The sequence below is a fragment of the Suillus subalutaceus genome (genome assembly GCF_016647625.1).
Source record: "Suillus subalutaceus strain FC151 chromosome Unknown DFJ58scaffold_159, whole genome shotgun sequence".
Taxonomy (NCBI): domain Eukaryota; kingdom Fungi; phylum Basidiomycota; class Agaricomycetes; order Boletales; family Suillaceae; genus Suillus; species Suillus subalutaceus.
The window spans coordinates 2,010-22,845 of NW_024540408.1; the positions used below are offsets into that span (position 1 = coordinate 2,010).

The 20,836-nt window shown below is 46.5% G+C and overlaps 7 protein-coding genes across 7 annotated transcripts; 3 read left to right on the forward strand and 4 right to left on the reverse strand.

The window, feature by feature from the left end:
• Window positions 1–1,964: 1,964 nt before the first annotated feature.
• On the forward strand, window positions 1,965–2,401 carry DFJ58DRAFT_917182 (uncharacterized protein; the record flags this gene model as incomplete). Its single annotated transcript, XM_041395515.1, has 2 exons — window positions 1,965–2,127; window positions 2,154–2,401. Coding segments are annotated over 2 exons (411 nt in total), but the record flags the coding sequence as incomplete, so codon positions are not given.
• A 241-nt stretch (window positions 2,402–2,642) lies between these two features.
• Window positions 2,643–3,806, forward strand: DFJ58DRAFT_749267 (uncharacterized protein; the record flags this gene model as incomplete). The annotated part of the gene is made up of 9 exons (XM_041387644.1): window positions 2,643–2,821; window positions 2,871–2,918; window positions 2,976–3,050; window positions 3,108–3,191; window positions 3,238–3,336; window positions 3,389–3,418; window positions 3,471–3,548; window positions 3,600–3,734; window positions 3,787–3,806. Exons 3-9 carry the CDS (start codon window positions 2,996–2,998, stop codon window positions 3,804–3,806), a joined length of 501 nt encoding a protein of 166 aa, XP_041238082.1. The 5' UTR covers window positions 2,643–2,821; window positions 2,871–2,918; window positions 2,976–2,995.
• Window positions 3,807–6,664: 2,858 nt separating this feature from the next.
• Window positions 6,665–7,320, reverse strand: DFJ58DRAFT_814124 (uncharacterized protein; the record flags this gene model as incomplete). The annotated part of the gene is made up of 2 exons (XM_041391635.1): window positions 7,077–7,320; window positions 6,665–7,011 (listed from the first exon to the last, which is right to left on the reverse strand). Coding segments are annotated over exons 1-2 (223 nt in total), but the record flags the coding sequence as incomplete, so codon positions are not given.
• A 1,386-nt stretch (window positions 7,321–8,706) lies between these two features.
• Window positions 8,707–9,666, forward strand: DFJ58DRAFT_814132 (uncharacterized protein). Its single transcript, XM_041391636.1, has 9 exons — window positions 8,707–8,802; window positions 8,854–8,880; window positions 8,943–8,975; window positions 9,031–9,054; window positions 9,111–9,143; window positions 9,202–9,237; window positions 9,291–9,330; window positions 9,395–9,412; window positions 9,472–9,666. Exons 1-7 carry the CDS (start codon window positions 8,715–8,717, stop codon window positions 9,317–9,319), a joined length of 270 nt encoding a protein of 89 aa, XP_041238084.1. The 5' UTR covers window positions 8,707–8,714; the 3' UTR covers window positions 9,320–9,330; window positions 9,395–9,412; window positions 9,472–9,666.
• A 1,756-nt stretch (window positions 9,667–11,422) lies between these two features.
• On the reverse strand, window positions 11,423–13,442 carry DFJ58DRAFT_709241 (major facilitator superfamily domain-containing protein; the record flags this gene model as incomplete). The annotated part of the gene is made up of 10 exons (XM_041383800.1): window positions 11,423–11,687; window positions 11,748–11,888; window positions 11,945–12,061; window positions 12,109–12,483; window positions 12,532–12,753; window positions 12,808–12,820; window positions 12,869–12,954; window positions 13,010–13,117; window positions 13,165–13,184; window positions 13,254–13,442. 10 exons carry the CDS (start codon window positions 13,440–13,442, stop codon window positions 11,486–11,488), a joined length of 1,473 nt encoding a protein of 490 aa, XP_041238085.1. The 3' UTR covers window positions 11,423–11,485.
• A 646-nt stretch (window positions 13,443–14,088) lies between these two features.
• Window positions 14,089–15,376, reverse strand: DFJ58DRAFT_125894 (glycoside hydrolase family 61 protein). The gene is made up of 3 exons (XM_041378751.1): window positions 14,808–15,376; window positions 14,622–14,755; window positions 14,089–14,566 (listed from the first exon to the last, which is right to left on the reverse strand). The coding sequence occupies exons 1-3, from the start codon at window positions 15,250–15,252 to the stop codon at window positions 14,192–14,194; spliced, it is 954 nt and encodes a 317-aa protein (XP_041238086.1). The 5' UTR covers window positions 15,253–15,376; the 3' UTR covers window positions 14,089–14,191.
• Window positions 15,377–19,092: 3,716 nt separating this feature from the next.
• On the reverse strand, window positions 19,093–20,419 carry DFJ58DRAFT_908184 (glycoside hydrolase family 61 protein; the record flags this gene model as incomplete). The annotated part of the gene is made up of 3 exons (XM_041395096.1): window positions 19,542–20,419; window positions 19,355–19,488; window positions 19,093–19,299 (listed from the first exon to the last, which is right to left on the reverse strand). The coding sequence occupies exons 1-3, from the start codon at window positions 19,987–19,989 to the stop codon at window positions 19,093–19,095; spliced, it is 789 nt and encodes a 262-aa protein (XP_041238087.1). The 5' UTR covers window positions 19,990–20,419.
• Between the last annotated feature and the right edge of the window lie 417 nt (window positions 20,420–20,836).

Genomic DNA, 20,836 nt, shown 5'->3' on the forward strand with positions numbered 1-20,836 from the left:
TAATTGACATACCAAGGGTAAGAATCCTATGAGATGACATGCACCAGACGTGGGTGATGAGCGTGCGTACTTGCTAAGATTTCCGAAGTATAGGTACAAAGGCCAGGCCTTAGCTGTTCCGAAGTTTGCAAGGTGAGTTGCATCGGAAAAAAACATGAGCCCCGCAATAACACGTTCGAGCGAGCAGCCAGGTTCTTTTGGCTGCCTCTGCAAGTCATCCTGAGCTTCTAGCCAGGTGTCAGAGGTATAGAGCTCGTCGAACATGCGCTCCTCGTGATTGTCGAGGGAATCCTTCCACAAGCGCTTGAAAGGAAAAAGGTGGAAAGCGTTGGCTTGAATGTCGGCGAACGCAGAACGTATGACTGCTACAAGCAGCCGAAAGTGGAATCCTGGAACGCTAAACGATTGAGGCTGATCGTCCTTCGACTTTGTAGGAATGTCAATGGTAACATCTGTCTCGACCCAATCATCAGGAAAAATAGCAGTCTTCTTGCTCGTATCATTGTCTAGTGTGCGCAGACACCTCCTGACTGAAACCCCGACCAGGTCCTTTACATTGAAGTCAATTGCTTGCATCACATCTTTAACAAGCCGGGTTACTTCCCCCTGCAACTTCTGGTGACTCCCGGAGTTCATCCATGTAATGAGACGATATGTGGACATATTCAGGAAGGGGTACAGTGGCAGTTTAGAAACCCCGCGAGACGGGTCGGTTCCTTGAGTATCGTGTAATTCGATAGGTATGGGAGATGAATCGGCTAACAGCACAGATGGAACAAACTTATTGGGTTCAAATGATGGGCGCCGAGGATATCATCGAGAGAGTCCAAAGGCGTTACACACTGTTTGGAGTGTATCACGTAGCGTTAGTAGGACTCTTCGGATTCTATGCTGCGGGGGATTTCAAGTTTTCGGTCACCAGAGACGGGCCGGCCCCAGCAACATTTGAAGGATTGATATCCTCATCATCAGGTAGTAGATCGTCGAAATTCCTTGGAACTAATGTGCGTCAAGACAGATGTTGACGGGGGTCTGCTAACGATCCATGAATACTAGTACATCAGCGATAAAAATTATGAAGGTGCATACCTGGAACATCATGGCATCCTTTGGCAACATCCTCCTCCATTGCAAAATCTGATTCCTGTAACATAAAACCTGATGCACCAATATGAACGTTACTGGCCTGAGTGTCTAGATTGATCTGCTCAGGTAGTTGATCCTCAGGCTTGGGACCAGTCACAGTGAACGCAGGTGTTGTGCAATGCGCTATGGGTTTTGAACGACAGTCCTTTGGGAACCTTATTGGCTCAAGCAGCCATGTCTGATACATGGGTTTACATAGCAGTTCTCAAAGGACATTGAACTTACTTACAGTGGTATTGCCATGACTAGTACTAGCCTGAGGCTGCGGTTGGCCCAGGTGTGAGGTTAATTTGCGTGATACTTGGATTGAATTTTTTGCCCGCTCCCGCCTTTTCTCGGTTGCCAATGTGCTTGCTTTTTGATAGAACCTGCACGTAGCCCGATGCCTGGAAAGTCCACGAGAATTCGTATCTTTTGCCCAGGAGCAACCCAGGCCCGTTGCCATATTGTTGCTGCAGCATAAGATCATGGAAAGGATCAATACGAGACACAAACCGACCCAGAGCGGTCAAGAGATATACATTCAATGCTCAAGTGACTACAGGCAGAGCCTGAGCAGGAATTCTAAGAGACTGAGACCTTCGACGATTTCAGAATGACTTGGACTCTCTGACTCGGAATCAGACAGGTATGACTTAATTATTAACAAACAGGTCAAAGCTGAACTCCGTCGTCACCTCGAACTTGAGAGGAAATTTTCCTTTAATGGCACATTTGAAATGCCGCATAGCTCCGATTGAATGAGCATACAGTAACATTGATAATGGTATCATGATGGTATACTACATCTTCCATACTGAATCTTTGAACATTTGAACATGTTGGAACAAGTAACACTCTCCTCTACCGTTTCCGACACGACTCCTTCGTCATCTCCATCAGAATTGTCTGGGCTAACTTCCCCTCGACATTTCCGCGCTGAGCATAGAGAATTCAAGAAAGAAGGTACAACAGGCCCGAAGAGAGATACAATCATATTTGGTGTGTGACGACATCTCCTTACCTAGTAAGATGCCAGGAGCAAATACTCATTAGGATGTGTAAGATGACCCTGGATGAAATCGATATTGAGGCAGACGAAGAGCAAACCGAGATTTTCACTTGGTACACCATTGACGCGGTTTGTGCAAGTTACGCTGCAGCGCGAAACCGAGTACGCCAGTATACTCAACTTGCCAAGATATATCAACAAGAGGCAGATGATTGGGCTATCAAACTTGAGAGGGCCAGTTATGTTATGCCAGACTACAAGCCCGTGTGGTGGATGTCGTGCTTGAGCTAGGTAGGGCTATCAATATCACAAGCCTTTGCCCTGGGTGACCGGTTAGAATCTTGAGCTTCTTGATATAGGTTTATTCGCTGAATGTGATTGTACAAGCCAGCCATCAATATTTATGACATTATCGTACGCCTATTCCCAAATTGTGTTAGGTACTAGTATGTAGTACTAGGTCACAGTGCCATACGAGCACTGCAATTCTATGTTACCGTGACCAGTGATTGCCATGTATTTATCAGATGTGACCTTCAAGTTCTGAACTTGACCTTCAAACCCCAGTCTTATTGCGTCCCCTACTTTTTACTAGTACTCCGAGTCAACGCTCACAACTTGAACGACTTGGTTTTTCCGGCCAGTACTAAGTCACGGTCACGGTATTACTCGTCCGAGTCCTCAGTGAGGCTACTACTAGTAGTTGTTGAGAATGTTAGCGACGATCTCAAAGTCAATGTAGGAACTCGTGCTGACTCGAATGCAGTCGAATATGATCCCTGTAAGCATGAAATATTTTCATGACCCAACCGCAATATTGACCAGAACGACATTTCAGCCTTCGACGAGGTCGTCAAAATGCTTGAACTTTCGCAGCGAGACGATGGATGCAGTCTTGTTGACATAGACGGTGGTAAGTCGTTTGTCTCAAGTTCAAGTTGGGGTTTATAACCCGATCGGAACCGAATAGTCATCTACGACGTGCTTAACAATGCTACAATTAGCGTCCTCGGAAGCGCGACGACTGCAATGTTGCCAGAGCTACTGCTAGTATGTATTTCCTTCTCGGTTATTAGTTCACATATTGAACTATTTCTTAGCGGTCAGGAATGTTGTGAACAAGGCCAGAGTCGACGCTCTCACCCCCAGGTCCAAACGCCATGAGGAGAAGTGTTACTCGTTTGATCAAATCGAAGTGAGTGCGTCATTATTGTACTCACTTCGTATTCCCCACTCATAATTGTGTTACAGTCGTCACTAGCGCATATAACAAGAAGAACAGTGCGGTGACTGACAAATGCGATGACGCCGGTGTCTGCATGATCATGGAAAGGGTCCTCAACAACGTCCATTCCGATGACCTTACGCCATCTAAGCGCGGGTACTTACACTATTTCCCAAGTTGCCACTGGTATGACATGTGTCATTTCTTTCACCGCCGGATTCTAACTGTACATTGTAGCAACCAAGGATGTCCTCGATGCCAATGGCGTGGTGTCAAAACACTCAGACAATGTCGACGATCTTGTCGAACCGATTCTTGACGAGTTATCTGCTCGAGCTGCCAAGCGCACTGATGACATCAATGTCCCTGCCAGTAAGTACCGTCATGGCCGTAAAGTGACCACGTCCTAAACCATCAAATTCAGTTGCCGAAAACGATGTCTAGAACATGTCGCCTAAATGATTCAGCCATTTCAAAGCGGCATTTCATACCCGACAGCCGCGCACATACCTCGTTCTTTGTTTACCACTGTTACTCGAATACCCTAATGCAAACTCTTCCCTCGTTTTTATACCTAGACGAAGTTTAATGTCCAAGGCCAGACAAGTGAGATGTTGTCTTCAACATGGCGCCAATGGCCAGTCTACCTATGATCGTGACGCGCTCTATTTAATGGCACCCTTTCACTCCTGCACATTTAAATGATATTTCTCCATTTTGATATCACTCCTACCCCGCCAGCATGGCACAATAAATGTCAGCCGGGGTAGTGCTCATGATTGCTGTTAACTTTACAGAACTGGAGCAGCTTCACCCACAGGTCACAGTAACAATTGAGACTCAAACTTCCCTTTCCAGAGTACGACATTGGCATAACCTCTGCAATTTGGGACAATGATAAAGGAAGAGGGCATGACAGCAAACCGTCCGCAATGCATGTTCAAGGTGAAAAGATTGCTTGTGTGCCCTAATCTTCGTTCAGTATTCGACTTATTCAAGGGAGCCTTCCTGGTCATCACTCTTAACTCAAAACAGACCTTATAGCACGATATATCGACTTGACAACATATATGTGTATCAGCGCAGTCACTAGAGATTAGGCGGCGGCAGGGGCATGTCACAATCCTTTCATGAACTGCCGGAGGTATCTATATATGCTGACCAGTGCTAAAAGCGACTGTTCTTCAGAATGTCTTGAAGCAAGAAACATACACAGGTGTGAGTGACAATGCTCGACAACAGTGATATGAGTGCGCTCTCGTTCCTGACTCACTGTGATGGCGATGTGTCACAATTCTTTCATGAACTGCCAGAGGTATCTATATATGCTGACCAGTGCTAAAAGCGACTGTTTTTCAGAATGTCTTGAAGCAAGAAACATACACAAGTGTGAGTGACAATGCTCAACAACGGTGATACGAGTGCGCTCTCGTTCCTGACTCACTGCGATGGCGATGTGTCACAATTCTTTCATGAACTGCCAGAGGTATCTATATATGCTGACCAGTGCTAAAAGCAACTGTTCTTCAGAATGTCTTGAATCAAGAAACATACACGAGTGTGAGTGATAATGCTCGACAACGGTGATACGAGTGCACTCCTGTTCCTGACTCACTGCGATGGCAACATATCATAATTTTTTCGTGAAACACCAGAGGCATATATGTACTTTAATCAGTGGTAATGCGACTGTTGTTCAGAATGTCTTGAATGATCTCGCAATACAGAATATGAACAAGTGTAAGTGATAATGCCCAACTACATTGGCACAAATGCGCTCCCGTTCCTGGTTCACTACGATGGCAACATATCATAATTTTTTCACGAAATGCCAGAGGCATATATGTACTTTGATCAGTGGTAATGCGACTGTTGTTTAGAATGTCTTGAATGATCTCGCAATCCAGAATATGAACAAGTGTAAGTGGTAATGCCCAACCACATTGGCATGAATGCGCTCCTGTTCCTGGCTCACTGCAGTGGCGACGAGTCACAAATTTGTCGCAAACTCCTCCTCCTTCTCTGTATTAGTAACTATCCATGGCTATGTGGGATTAAGCCAAATTTCTCAGAGTATATATCGTGATATTTAGCAGGAGCAGAATTAGATCCGTCTACAATTGCCATGGCTACAATGCCAAGAACTCATGGGTTCACTGATGATGTCGCTCAAAATGAATTCTAAACACTTTGAAAGCTTTAACCCCAGTGAAAATCGACAAGAATGAGGTAGATACGTGCCGATAGATGTCTAAGTACAAAATGAGATGGATACAAATCTAAGAAATTTGAGAAGGCAAAACTCTAATTTTGTGCAAACGCAAAGAATCTTTCCAAAGGTGAAAAGATGCAAACATGTCGGACTTTGATTGCGTAGTTTGCAACTTTGCGACAAATTTTGCACCTGCATGCATTCAATGCACGTGTGTATTTTGCACAAGTCCATAACTGTATTTGCATTAATGATGTTTATTGGAGTCCTAGTACAGTTGAACCACTCGCATCTTCTCATCTGCCCACCATGTCATTCGCCCCCGCTGCGACACCGAGTCCAGCTCGATATGACCATTCCCTTGTGTTGCTAGCACAACACGACAATCGCAAGCCCGGGGCGGCGAGCAGTTGTTTCGCTTAATGTGACTGCCAGTGTTGTCTTTGAGGAGAGGAACTCGGTCCTTGCTAGTTCTTCGTGCCTCTCCCTTATGTTTCCTTGGTCACTGGTCTTTCTATCACACTGATCAATCTCTCTACTTCACTCACTCAAACCAATCTCGTCTTCCACCCTTCATTAACCAGTCACGGTAGCATCACGCACACGAAATCTATTCGTTTTCGAATCATCAAACTAATCTACAGCAGCCCTTCGCTCTCTCATCCTTCTCATCCCTTACCTCCCCTGATTGACCTAGTAGTGAGCTGGACTTGTTTCATGGATTGTCATGAATGACAATCCCGTCTACTGGACTTATTGCTGGTGCGCTCCTGATGACATCGACACGACACCTGAAACCCACGAGTCCTCCATCGAGATCCCAGATACATTGGCCACCTCCCCCTCTAATCCTCTGAAACGAGCTGTATCTCCTGATGTCGAAGTTCAACCAATACCAGCACCGAAAAAAAAGCGAACTGGCAGTACTACGAGTGGCCTCCCAGACTCACCTTCACCACTCTCCATCAGTTCGAGATTCCCTGTATTGAATCTCATGATCAAGAGAATGAGGTAAGTGCCATATTTTTCGTACTATTTTATTGAATAAGTCACTGGCAGGTAATGAGGCGACCAGACTCACCCTGCAGGCTCGGACGTTCTGTGGCACCTGCCATCTGAATGTGGATCAGCACCAGCGCTATCGCCGCTATGTAGTACCGACAAAGGAAACGCTAAGGAAACGGCCAACATAGAGGTGAGTCAAATGTGCACCTCGCATTGCATCAATTTGGTACTAACTTCAACTGCGCTCGCTAGATAAAAAATCCACTGTAAGTTTTAGATGTCTAGATACTTGGTCACCAGCGTGAACCGGCTGCATTCGCACTCTACTGGAACAATCTGTCTACCAGTATCAAGGAGGTACATGCTACATCGGGGAGAACCTCCCGCGCTAATGCAGTACAACAGGAATACAAACGAAAGGCCACGGCGCAGGTGAGTGTCGTCGTGCCTACTGGTTCTATTGGCCACTGTACTAACTGGTTCTTCCACTACTACAGGTCAGCTCTTCTTCGACGCTCCAAGGCAAGGACAGCGAGAATGAGCACCATGACTAGCGGCAGGATCCTGGTGGATGTGTGCATGATAGCATTGGCATCGGGATGGTGGGATGGCGGGAGGAGCAACCCCACTATTATAGTACCTGCCTAATACCAGTAATTCACAGTGATACCCATCTACAATTCATTCAATAGCATTAGATCTGTATTGATACCATTTTCCGGGCCAAATCAAACCATTTTGACCTATCTCAAGATCTAAATTTCCTTTCGACTTCTATCTTTTCTTGTCTCGAAAAGTGCCGTTTTTTCGAAAGACCTCGAAACACGACGATAATATCTATAGGCTTTATTTTCTTTGATATATATCGACACGTATCTACCTCTTTCTTGTCGATTTTCACTGGGCTTTAACCTTGAATTGAATATGCAAATGCACAACGTTGGTACGAGTCACATGTGAAATAGGAATTGACAAGGACTCGGACGTGTCACCGCGGTGTGGCTGTTTAGGATCACTACGATAGTAAGTGAGAGTTTCTCGCTTCATTCACCTGGATTTGGATTGCTAAGTAGTCTGACAATTGCTGACAGTAAAATCATATTCCATGTGCGAGCGATTAAATATGTTGGTGACGAGATTATGTGTGCCGTGCGGACATCAGTGAACCGAGGGAAACCCGAGAAGGACATATATTACCTATCTAAAAGTCTTATAGTACTTGAAACATAAGGAAAGAAAAATAGGAACACTCAGAAAACGTACCCACTTGACGCTACAGGCAGCAATGATGCAATGTCACAACATTGTCACAATCTCGCAGATTTGATGACCAATGTGAACACCAAGAAAGCCTTGAATAGTCATGTAATTTACAGCATAAATGAGAATGGCTTGTGCTACCGTGTCTTGCCGGTCATCCCGCTACGACGTCACAACCTTATCATAAACTCCTCGCGATAATCTAAATTTGCAGACATTAATCGCTATGTAACAACAACTCAGTTCATTGTGGTAGAAAATTGTATCCTTCGATAGTTCTCACGGTTACAATAACACGGACTCATGGATTCACTGATGGACTCGCCAGACAGTCAGGTAAAAAGCCATTGATCAGATGACACACTGATGGGCGCAGGATTGTACGGAATGTCTTGATGAGCTGGCGAGCCTCTACAATTTGAGGGTCAGTTGCTGACGTCGGCGTGGTCTTCCCATATGTAACTTTCATGATCGTCGTTGCAGCATAACTTCCAAAATCTCGTAAGTAACACACTGTCAGACCCCACGTACTGCATGCAGAGACGCTCACACGTGAAACAGGATCTGCGTCACCGTCACTACTAACTAGGTTTGGGATGCACGGAACTCCGAGTCACGGCCCGGGTATGTCGGGTTCCTCACTTCACATCGGTGTATTGTATATACGTATTCAATGTATTGCAAACTGGAAGCTTAAGGCAGACAAATCAAAATAATGCACGAAACGGAAAGGCCCGAGTGAGTGAGTCTGCAAGATTGCAAGTGAGTTTGACAATCGAGCTTGTAACGGTATAAAAGCAGCATTCCTCGAATCGCAGTACACTCAGCACCCCAGTAAAGCTCCAACAATCACTTCGCTGTGAGATCTAGCAATCATGAAAGGACTTTTGTCACTTGTTCTCGTCTCCATCGCTCTCCTGCAGACGGCAGCAGCAGCACCCACTGTGTCAGAGCGCTCCCAAGGTATTTGCACCGACATTGTTTTCGCATGTTTTACTCACCTTACTATTGTAGCCGTCAAAAAGAGCGAGGGCGAGCAGAGTATGTCTCTACTTGTCTGTACTGGTATCTGCACCCGTCTCACAAGAATATTGACGACATAGATGTCGGGAAGCGCAGCTACATCTCCTTCCAGAGTACGTTTTGATTCCTCCGTATTCTCGTGTCCTGTCTAACGAGAGAGATGCATAGATAACCCTCCTGAAGATGATGAAGGTAATTATCCAGTGCTAGTGTCGCTCTGTTCTAACACGAAACGCGTCGCGGTGTAGTCCTTACAGGTACCACTGAGACCGAGACTGAAGGTAGTTACTTCGCGCTGACCTTCTTCTGAAGAGTTATACTAATCTGTTGATGACACAGATATCGAGAAGCGCGCCATGGGCCGGGTGGCGGCCTGTACGTTTCTATTTCTCTGTATTCTCGCGTCCTGTCTAACGAGAGATACATAGATAGGCCTCCTGTAGATGATGAAGAATGACGTCGAGGAAGGTAATTATCTAATGCTGGTCTTGTTTTTGAGTTTTTTTACTTACTCACTCTGTTAAACACGCAGTTCTTGACAACACCGAAGGTATGTCTTGAGTATTGAGTTTCGACTCTTTCTAGAATCATTCTAGCCTCAGATTATAGAAGCGCTATGACGTCTCCGAGAACGCTGGCAGTTGTCTGGGTCGTCCTCCGGAAGTCCAAGTATTGCAGATCATTAAAGCTGTCATGGCACAATAACTCCCGATGTTTTTATCTATGTATTACAGTGTACTGTGCTCGTTTGTGGTGAATATATTCTTGAAGTTCCGAGGACATCTTCGATCCCTTTACCACAAAGATTCTTTCGGGGTAACAATTAATTCCAAGTCATGCTTGAAACTACTGGATGCGTTGTTTTTTTTGTCCGTTGGGGCGTGGCCCTATAGTAGACAATACCTACAACATATAGCTAAATGTATGTAAATGTATAACGTGTCTACTGGGGCCTGTTCTAATGGTTCAGGCAAAGATGCGAGAACGGAGACGCCAACTGAAGATGAGTGACAATAATGGCAACGGGGTGGCGGTTGAACGTTGATTGGTAGTACTTGTTCAAGAAATTTTTGATAAGTGTTCAATTTATCTCTGGCCGCGTCAAGGATGTTTTCAAAAACAGTATCGCATGTAACTGGCTCATCGACTTGTGTCTCGCATGCGATCGACGAAAAAGACTGTTTGATCGCCAGCTGTCTCATTCTTCAGTGTCTGTTGCGCACCTGTGGTTCTGCGTAGACGCAGCAGGGGCACAAATTGACGTTCACATTCAACCGGAAGCTGTACAGATGCGAATTCATGCAAGAGATCCGAGACAGACTTCGCTAAGAAGGATGCACGTAGGTCAAGGAAGTGACAGTAAATAGCGACGAGAAAGTTAGATTTCGTGCGACGAGCGACATATAGACCGGGAACACGTGAGAGGGACTGAGATAAAGGCAAAGCCAATAAACTATCCAGGTGGGATCAGATGATGTCTTCACTGGAATAGAACCAAGGGGGATATCGCTCCAAGAAGTGCAAAAAAGAGACATCTTTGCACGAACCAAGAGAGAGTCGGCGGTTAATGGAACAGTGACAATAACCAGCGCCCTCAAAATCAGCCAGCGACAGTGAAACAGACACGTCATAGTGAGTCACTACAATGGCAAACGAAATACAACCCGTGAACACAAGTCCACGCACTAAGCACGAGCGACGATGGGACACTAGACACTTCAGAAGCCAAGCACAGAAAGTCTGAGGTGTGGCAAACATCGCAGGATGGTATTGAAGATCATAATAAAGAGCACCATAGTATTCAGGGTAATCACATATGTCGTGATCAGCGGAAGGAGGGCAGATGCCCTCCTTCCACCACACGGGGCACGCACGAGGGCGCTTTGATCAAAAATGACCTGCAGCACAAAAGGTAAAGGATTCAGGAGGCATTGGCACCGGAGACGAAATACTGACATGGAGGTGAGCGGTAAAAAAAAACCCACTTATTAAGGGGTAGAGATTTCTGATCGTGTCTTGGACAACAGAAGGTATGGGAGGGAGACGGAAAGGAGACGGAAAACTTGGATGAACTTGAAAGTGACGAGTGAAAAACCTTACGAAGGTTCAGATGTTTTAGATGCCGAGTCCCGACAGATCCAAAATCGTTCCCACAGAATTTTTGGTAGAGAAAATGATATTTGCTGCAGTCAGAAGTTAGAAAATTCAAAACCCTCCCCCACTTAGTGGCAGCAAGTGCAATTTAGCTAGTTTTATCTATATAGTACTAATCGTACCTATGGTGGTACTACTAATGACTACACAATCTAATATACCAGTTTAATTTGGTACGGTAACTGGACTACAGGACAGTAATGATGAAACCAATAGCCAATACCAAAACCCGCATGGCGCAAACCCACAAGTCATCCATTCCCTCAGAGCTGGGGTTATTGAAATCAGTGGGATGGCCATCGGCTTCAGTATGGACGAAGGCTAGGGTTTAATTCTATGCACAGGTTTCAAGTTGCTAAACTGCAGTTCAAACATTCGTGTCTTACTCAATTGCACGTCTGGCACATAACTGATCGAACTAAATATTGTCTATGCATCAACCGCATGTATGAGAACCCCATCGATCCTACTACACTAAATATCTAAAACCAACGGTGCCACTAAGAGCCCCGTCATCCCTCCCATTCCGCTCCTCCCTCGCGATGTGTTTATTCAAACGTTTCAGGTGGAGATGCATCACACCAAGCATGCCCGTTGAAACACTAATCGTCGCGATGCAGGCAGCATAGGAATACCGATATGTCGGGCCCCATTGAGTCTGCCAGACGTACCTATAAAATATATGCAATTGTGAATGATGAGTGAACGTCAGAGGATCAAATATCACTAACGATCCCGAAATATTTCCTATTGACCCCAGTCCGTTGATTATAGCAACAGCAACAGCTAGCTTCGCGGGTTCTCCAGCGAAAGTATTGTTGACCCAGCCCCAGAACACCATGTAACCAGCGTAGACTTGAGCCATCAGAAACCTGTACGTCTCTGAGTACAAGGGGCAGCGTTTATGAGCACATGATATGCCACTTACAGCGAAAAATAACGCGCGGCCGTGTTCATCGTACAGACAGATACGATGAATCCAAGAGCCGTGATTCCATTGGAAGCGGCAAAGTATATGTAACGCTTTTGCTTCTTATCAGAGTACCTGTTCGTCAGTGAGATATAACTCTCCGATAAAACTGGTTCATCCACCTCGAAAGAGCAAACGCAGCTATCGTAGATAACATCCACGGAGGAGCGCAGAGCAACAAAGATACTGTTGTGTTATATCCCATAGTTGCGCTAAGCGTCGGGAAGTAAGCGGCGAATGACTGCGCTAAAAGCTGGGCAATGTATGCGGCTGTAAACCACCACACCTTCCAGTCAGACACAGCACCCCACAGTCCTTGTACGCTCGTCTTGTCCAAAAGTTCAGCCCTACTATCACCATCTTCTGCAAGGCGAGAGATAGCAAGTGCTCTTTCCTCCGGAGAGAGCCATTTCGTGTTGTGTGGCAAATCGGGGAGTATGAACATCGCGCAAACTGCAACGAACATCGTAATGCTGCCCTCGACGTAGAATAACCATCTGCAGATCATTCAACATAAGTGAGTAAGAGAGACAGCTATTTCTCACCTCCATGCAGCTTGACCGAGTTTTCCCTGCATGCCTTGAAGTATACCAGATGCAATGAGGGATCCAAAAGCATTGCTGATCGGGATTCCACATGAAATGAGAGTTACTCTCAAGGCGAGCTCGTCTCGTTTGTACCACCGAGATATTAGATACAAACTTCCAGGGTAAAAAGGTCCCTCGGCAAAGCCAAGAAAGAAACGGGCGAGAACAGCCCCCGTATAACTTGGGTCGAACTGTCAGAAAATACATAGCATGACGCAAAGCGAGAAAGTATACTTCGTTGTAATCCCTGGGTGCCATTAGTATTCGTTTTCATGAAAAGTCGATGTCGACAAACCTGTCAATGCTGAAATTGCACCCCACACCAACATACAAGACGGAAGAAAGACAGAAGGTCTCCCTAACCAGTACAGAAACATATTTCTGAAAGAAAGAGGAAAGTCAGTTGACTTATCCCCTGATGACGGACACAACTCACGCTGGCACTTGCATAATGATGTACCCGATGAATAGGATCGACAAGATCGTGGCGTATTGTTGCCCCTGCAGGTGCAGGTCCTGTTCAAAACCTTGTAACCGTGCATTGCTGTCAACGTCATGAGATTAAAGCAAGTATGATAACAATTTACATACGAAACATTCGATCTGTCAATCTAGTCGTGGGTGCACAGTAAGCGGTGTACATACCTGAAAACCGTCAGATAACTTGAATTCAGACTCACATAGTTAAGTGTAAAGATAACCACGATTATGGACATGCGCAAATCAAGCTTCCTCAGCAACTTCCGTTCAACTTCAAGATCATCACGAGTACACGTTGCATGCTCGAGTACGCCGGGGGGCACCTTGACTCGGAAGTCGTCGCTCGCGCTAGTGGTATCACCGGTCTTGGAATCGTTGAGAACAGACATCCTTTGAAAAGATAAGAAGCGAACCTGATAACCATGCTCTTTTTATTCTCCCCCAGTCACATCGTAATAAGGAAAACCGTCGTTCCTTCCTAATAATACTTGCCTTTAACGCGCACCAAGACAGTCAGGTGAGAAGAATGTTGTATGTATCTTGCTGCACAGGTGGGCCAAGAGCTATTCGCAGTGGCCTGGTAGGGAATCATTAATCATCTGACAAGATGAGGCACCTTACGCGTGAAGGACAAGAATAACGCAAGTCTGATTATGGCATTTGCACGGCACCAGGAATTCGCCAATATACTTATCGATACATTTGCAAATCGTGTGATGGTGACAGTGGATGGACATGGTGCAAATTTTGTACCACAAAGGCGCTGTTAAACCTTTGAGCAAGCACAAAACATAGGAAAATGACGGGCCGACTGCAGAGGTCACAGGGGAGAGGTATGGAGGAGTACGACCGGATCCGAGCCCTACCACAATTAAGCAGCAAGTACGATATTTAGCTAGTTCTATATAATCGTACCAATGGTGGTACAACATATGGAAAGAGTAGTACTAGTTACTACTTCTGAATCTGATATGATATACAACCAGTAGTTTAACCTGGTACAGTAACTGAACCACAGAACAATAATGAACGCCAACACAAAAACACAAAAACCGCTATCACCTAAGTATACCCGTCTCTTCAAATCCAAATATCATGACAATCGTAATCGCTCTCTGATCAATGAGAGAGAGGCTATTCACGACAAGCTGGTCAAACTCTCCCACCAACGTCTCATCACTCTCGACACGCTCCGTGGCTGACGTGGATACACAGCAAAAGCAGCTTGCGCCGTAGTCACTTGGCACTGCGCTCCGCCTCCACTGCTCGATGCAGTTGAAGAGGGCACGGGTGTACCCGTAGTAGTTGAGCTGGAATTAGAAGATGTCGGCGACGAAGTATTTGACACCGGTGCAGCGAACGAGACAACTGGAGGCCCAGGAAACGTGTACTGCACGGGCGTGTCAAAAATCGTTGGGTCGTAAATTCCTGGATCGTCATCGCTGTACCCGCCTGGAAAAGTGACTTCATCGCTCGCTGGAGCGACGCCTGATTGGTCACCCTGAATATTAACCTGAAGAGTACGCGATTGACATGGAATTCAAGACTACGAACAAGTCATGGCTCACCTGCGTACAGCTAGGGTAGAACTCGGCACCGCCCATCTCAGTTGCGAGATGCAGCGCGATGATCTCGTGTCGTATGAGGTATTGCCCAGGAGCTAGCGTTGGAGGAAGGGTTACGTTCGATGGCCCACCATCCACTGTGCATGCAACATTCAGATAGAAAAAAATGACGTGAATGAATGAACGTACTGATATTCTGTTGATACCAAACCATATCGCCTGGCTGCAGCCCCGTCTCCTCGATCTTGAACCATTCCGCGTTCGTTGAATCATACTGATCGCACGTCGTGTTGACGCACTGAGCCATGTAAGTCATGATGGGGCCGATATCGTGGGGCCAATTGCTGCCGTCACCACCCTTCCACCAAAACTGCAACTGACTGGATGGGTTGGCGTTGGCGACAAGTGATGCGAGTTGAGCATCTTGTCCGCAATTGAGATACGAGTTGTTGGCGCCCTTCACGGGGTCGACAGTATTGATCTGTCTGACGATGCTTGGAACGGGGTTGGCATTGGGGAGATTCCCATAGTAGTCAGTGCCATCGATTGCAACTTGCGCGACATATCCATGGGCTGAGACAAGTGGTAGAAATGCAAGGAGGGATAGGGAAAACTGATACGAGCAGTAAGACATGGAACGTTGACAGTACTTCAAGGATGTCGCAGCAGGCTTGAGCGTTGAGCCTTATATCAAGAATGGAAAAGATGCGTGTCAAGGAAGGACGGCAGTTAAAAAAAATAAAGTTAGATTGATGGAAAAATGCACACAAGGGGTGACAGGGCTCGCGCACAGCGTGAGGAGAAGGCACGTCGCGGTATAGGCGGGGATGTTGTGGGGAAAAAATAAGTAAACACGATTGCGAGGACGCAACGTGGTTGGGCTTATATACGTACATACGCGTGACCATCAAACTTTCTATTGTATTCGAGGAGCTGGCCAGAATCATTAAGGACAATCGTGACTGGAGAAAGCAAAAAACGAGGCGTGGATTTCATATCAATATTAATGGTCCGAAGTGCCTCCTAGCTATATTACTTCCGTAAGATAAGATTAGATGACTGTGTTTTTTCGGTCATCCTTTACTAGTACTGCCAATGTTATGCAAGTATTCTCCAAGTTCATTGATTCAAAGATACAGCTCTGAGCTTAGCGTACAGCTAGGTATTGATTAAGACACTGCATCGAAGGATACAGTCCTGAGCCAATGATCTCATCACCGACCTCCATTCCACCTGCGAGCCTCATGTCCGCCGCATGTCCGCAGTACCTGCTGGTTCTCTTCCATCGAGTGCCGCCTTCCATACATAACGTTTTTAGCTCACAAAGACGTTCATGCATTTGATATTCTAGGTTCCGGGAACTGCCTCCATGCCACATCAACCGCTCAATTGAGAAGCAGACTGATTTCTATCACGGTGAAATTGTGCGAATCTGCTTAGCTGCAGCCACTTAATGACTCTGACAGACTGTCGCGAAGTTCGTCAGCTTTGCTCTTGGTGCTCGGTAAGACTGAGACAGTGAATAGAGTTTCATTTATAAGGTTCCATGGAAGAGTGGTAATTAGATTATGTATACTCCAAAAGGTTTCTTCGACTTACAACCACTGGAAGATAGAGAAACATTCAAATCTGCGTCCTGTAGATTGACGCCCAGTGTACCTTGTATCATTGGAACTCCCCATAACTACGGTCCCTAATAGATTTGTGGATGACCACGCGCACGATTGGTTAGTGGCGATAACTTCAGTAAGTCACTTGAACCTGTTGTCGTGGCGAGGTCGAGGGAAACAGGCACTGTGTATGCTGCGATGTCCGAGTATCGTATACCAAGCTCCATTTCCGCGCGAAGCAGCAAGCGGAGAGTTTCCAGATGCATAAATCCTAGAAAAAGTCAAATCAACGGTCGAACCACTGCAAAATACGGATATTCAACATGGAAAATGCGTGTTTCAGTTGATTCACATATTTCCAGACGCTTTTTGGTACCACAACTACAACAATAAATGTCATGATATCGTCACGATCCGCAAAAACGCTTTGGATTGACACGGGAACAAATGGGTTAAAAAACGTGCCGAGTTTTACCAGAATTATACTCACACGTAGCAGGTGTCAAAGTCGAAACGACTAGAATCACAATCGACGTTGTTGCGCAAGCGAAAAAGGCGAAAAAGTACCGTGAGCAATTGCGTTCTATCAGCGTTTTGATGGTGTCATGTGACCAAATGATGGACTGTTCATGGTAGATAGGAGGACCCCATGATGCCTGACGATAATGATGCTGATAGAGGTGATTCTGCTATCGACGGCCATTAATCGCGGAACCTTTGAGCAAGATGATAAGGAGAAACCATCTTACCAATCGTGCCAGGTATGATGTCCATCATGAGACCGTAGGTGTTCAATGGCACATCTAGTACTGCGATTATGAACAGCGTGACAAAATGCCAGGTACACTATGGCCGCCATTTGGAAAACTGAACTCTTGCAAGCATGGCAGAAGCTCAGCTAAAATGTCTTGGTTACACTCGGAGAGCGGTGCTGGTGATAAATCGGAGAGCGAAGAGGGGTGAGCAATACAGCTATCCTCCCATCTGGAAAGTCGTCGTATTCGAATGAGAACTCTGGCTCTAACGGAGTGGCCTTCATAACAACAGACGCCTGGGGTGTTCGCAGCCTATTCTTCAAGTCGTCCAGGTGAATGTACGAAGGTTTGGTCATGCTGCTCGCCCTTGCTCACCCACAGGTAAGACATTAGTATACAAGTCACTCAGACATGATAACATTCGATGGCCGCCGGGTTCGTCAGCTTGAATGGCTTGAGTGTGGGGGACTACGATGAACCATACTTGATATGAATAATTAGAGACATGGAGCTAAAGTTGTCCCGTCGAGCTCAGTTCTGCTGGTCAGCGTTCATATGTTAACCGATGCAGACTGACGCCTACTGACACGCGCTCCTACCATTTTCGATCGTCAGAATTTTGCCGCGGCCTGGTCATCGGATGACGATGACATATATTTGGCCAGATACGCGATCGTGACTTCCCTCGGAGCTCCGAGGCGTAACTCTGGAACAGAGTTTCCACCGAAGAATACAACCCTGCCATACGCGTCAGGTTGAGGTGTTTTGCCACAGTCGAGACCCTTTTGCGTGAGTGATAGGTATCAGGCACATACACCCCGCCCCAACAGGTATGAGATAATCATATACGGGTCTTAGCAAGGACTTATGTGCCGTTTAATGCTATCATGGTTGGGCAAATATAACGAACCTTTGCAGCGCCTCCAAGCCTCGAAACCTTACGCTGACTCCGACCTGAGAGCGTGACCTCCCGAAGCCCTCCCGCCACTTCCTGCTTTTAGGGAACATAAGTAAATTTGACCGCTCTCGAACGAAGGAAGACAACACACAAGATAAGGAGACATGTTTCTATGTTTTTTTATGTAAAGCTCGTCCTATTTCAACGATGGATTCTGAAACCGCAAACATGTCTAAGTCATCGTTGCTGTTCGCGAGTGTGAGGATGGGGATGATGATAGATGGTACCGGCGCAGGCTCGTGTTTTGGAACACCTGGCGATGATAATGCCGATGAGATATGGGCAGTACAATCCTCCATAACTGGAGGGAAGGCGGTTGAGGCCGGAGATGTCGATGCTGAATAAGTCGGTGATGGCGTGTCCGGTATTGTCAGCGGGTCCCGGGATAATGTAGATTTGGCAGAGGGGAAGCAGGCTTTGGCGGAGAACAGCGATGCTGGCCATACGAGGGCGTGCCAGTGGGCGCCAAGAGCGCACCTTCAATTAATTACCGGAGAAGGACGAGTGGAGTTCGGTGGAGGGCGCACGCCGCCGCATGCACTGATGAAACTTGACTTGGGAGCTAGATGAGCACGGATGGTGGGTATCTCAGCAAGCAAAGAGATAGGTAATGAACAACCCGAGTTGTAGGTTGAGTTTAGGTGGCACCTTTCGTGTAGACGGATCGTCGTTGGCGTTGACGTTGGCATTGGCGAGCGCCGGAAATTCATCCTGTCCGTGGCCAGGAGGTTTTGACGCCACTAGGTTCCTACTACTCAGGTAAGTCAGACGTTACGCTATGGTGGTGGAAAGAGTGGTACTAGTTACTATACTTCACAATCTGATATGATCTACAACCAGTATAGTCTAACCTGGTACGGTAACTGAACCACAGAACAGTAGTGAATGCAAACAGAAAACACAAAAAACGCTATCCCCCAAGTATACCCGCCTCTCCAGATCTAAATATCATGACAATTGTAATTGCTCTCTGATCGATGAGATAGAGGCTATTCACGACGGGCTGGTTCAACTCTCCCACCAACGCCCATCACTCTCGACACGCTTCGTGGCTGACATGGAAAAGCAGCTTGCTCCGTGCTCACTTGGCATTGCGCTTCGCCTGCATTACCCGATGCAGTTGAAGAGGGCACGGGTGTACCCATAGTAGTTCAGCTGGAATTCGAAGATGTCGGCGACGAAGTATTTGACACCGGTGCAGCGAACGAGACAACTGGAGGCCCAGGAAACGTGTACTGCACGGGCCTGTTAAAAACCGTTGGGTCGTAAATTCCTGGATCGTCATCGCTGTACCCGCCTGGAAAAGTGACTTCATCGCTCGCTGGGGCGACGTCCGATTGGTCACCCTGAATATTAACCTGTAGAGGATGCGATTGACATGGAATGTAAGACTACGAACAAAACATTGCTCACCTGCGTACAGCTAGGGTAGAACTGGGCGCCGCCCATCGCAACTGCGTCATGCAGCGCGATGATCTCGTGTCGTATGAGGTATTGCCCAGGAGCTAGTGTTGGAGGAAGGGTTACGTTCGCTGGCCAACCATTCACTGTACATACAACATTCAGATAGAAAAAAAAAGACATGAATGATTAGACATACTAATATTTTGCTGATACCAAACCATATTGCCTGGCTGCAGCCCCGTCTCCTCGATCTTGAACCATTCCGCGTTCGTTGAATCATACTGATCACACGTCGTGTCGACACACTGAGCCATGTAAGTCATGATGGGACCGGTATTATGGGGCCAATGGCCACCGTCACCACCGTCCCACCAAAACTGCAACTGACTGGATGGGTTAGCGTTGGCGACAAGTGATGCGAGTTGAGCATCTTGTCCACAATTGAGATATGGGTTGGAAGCGCCCATTACGGGGTCGACATCATTGATCTGTCTGATGATGCTGGGAACGGGTTTGGCATTGGGGACATTCCCGTAGTAGTTATTGCCATCGATTACAACTTGGGCGAGATATCCATGGGCTGAGACAAATGGCAAAAGTGCAAGGAAAGATAGGGAAAACTGCTGGTACGAGCAGTAAGACATGGCACGTTGACAGTACTTCCAGGATATCGCAGCGGAGGGGCTCTTATATCAAGAATGGAACAAAGATGCGCGTAAAAGTTAAAGGACGGCAAATAATGGAAAAATGCACACAAGGAGTGATAAGGCTCGCGCACAGCGTGAGGAGAATACACGTCGGGGTATAGCATCACTGAAAACGATAAGCTCTTATATACACATTGCACGGACTCCCCTTAAGCTGCGGAGGTCGCCATAGTAGTGAGCAGACACGCAATAACACATCATGACGCGACAAACGGAAAAAGTCGTACAAAACGCACTACGAAAAGAGAGACAGAAGAACGCATGCATCATGACGTGGTTAGTGTTGTGGGCAGAAGTCTGCCATTCTGCCAGCCGGTTTGGCAGAGCCGGTTCTGCCTGGCAGATGGCAGAATTCGGCAGAATGTCAAACTACAGGGGATCACAGCGAAAGGGTATTCTAATAAGCCTCTTCACCAGTCTTCACCTTATATGGTTATTCGTGCTTAGATAATAGACAATCCCAACAATTCTACATCAGGAAAACTACCGCTTATTTCACTTTTTGTCCCTTAATGCTTCGAAGCTTGTAAATGAAAATCGGAACAGATGTCGATACAGGAACATCAACACATACCTCAAGTCAGACAGTGAATCGTTGAGTGGGTTCAATACAACCGTGACTACAATGATGCTGATAGAAGTGATTCTGCTCTTGATGGTTACCAACCGCAAAACCTTTCAGCGTGTGCGGCCCGACCCGCCGCCGTTCCTACTCCGAGACTCGGTTAAGTCAGAGGCAAATTTGCAGCTGACGAGGTTTTCGAGGTCTTGTCGTTACGTTCTT

Coding starts and splice junctions, on each gene's coding strand:
- DFJ58DRAFT_125894 (XM_041378751.1), bottom strand. CDS start 15,252: ATGTCTTACTGCTCGTATCAGTTTTCCCTATCCCTCCTTGCATTTCTA. Junction 14,756..14,807: donor TTGGTATCAACAGAATATCA/GTACGTTCATTC, acceptor TTGCATGCACAG/TGGATGGTGGGCCATCGAAC. Junction 14,567..14,621: donor TCTACCCTAGCTGTACGCAG/GTGAGCCATGAC, acceptor CGTACTCTTCAG/GTTAATATTCAGGGTGACCA.
- DFJ58DRAFT_814132 (XM_041391636.1), top strand. CDS start 8,715: ATGAAAGGACTTTTGTCACTTGTTCTCGTCTCCATCGCTCTCCTGCAG. Junction 8,803..8,853: donor TGTGTCAGAGCGCTCCCAAG/GTATTTGCACCG, acceptor TTACTATTGTAG/CCGTCAAAAAGAGCGAGGGC. Junction 8,976..9,030: donor CAGCTACATCTCCTTCCAGA/GTACGTTTTGAT, acceptor AGAGATGCATAG/ATAACCCTCCTGAAGATGAT.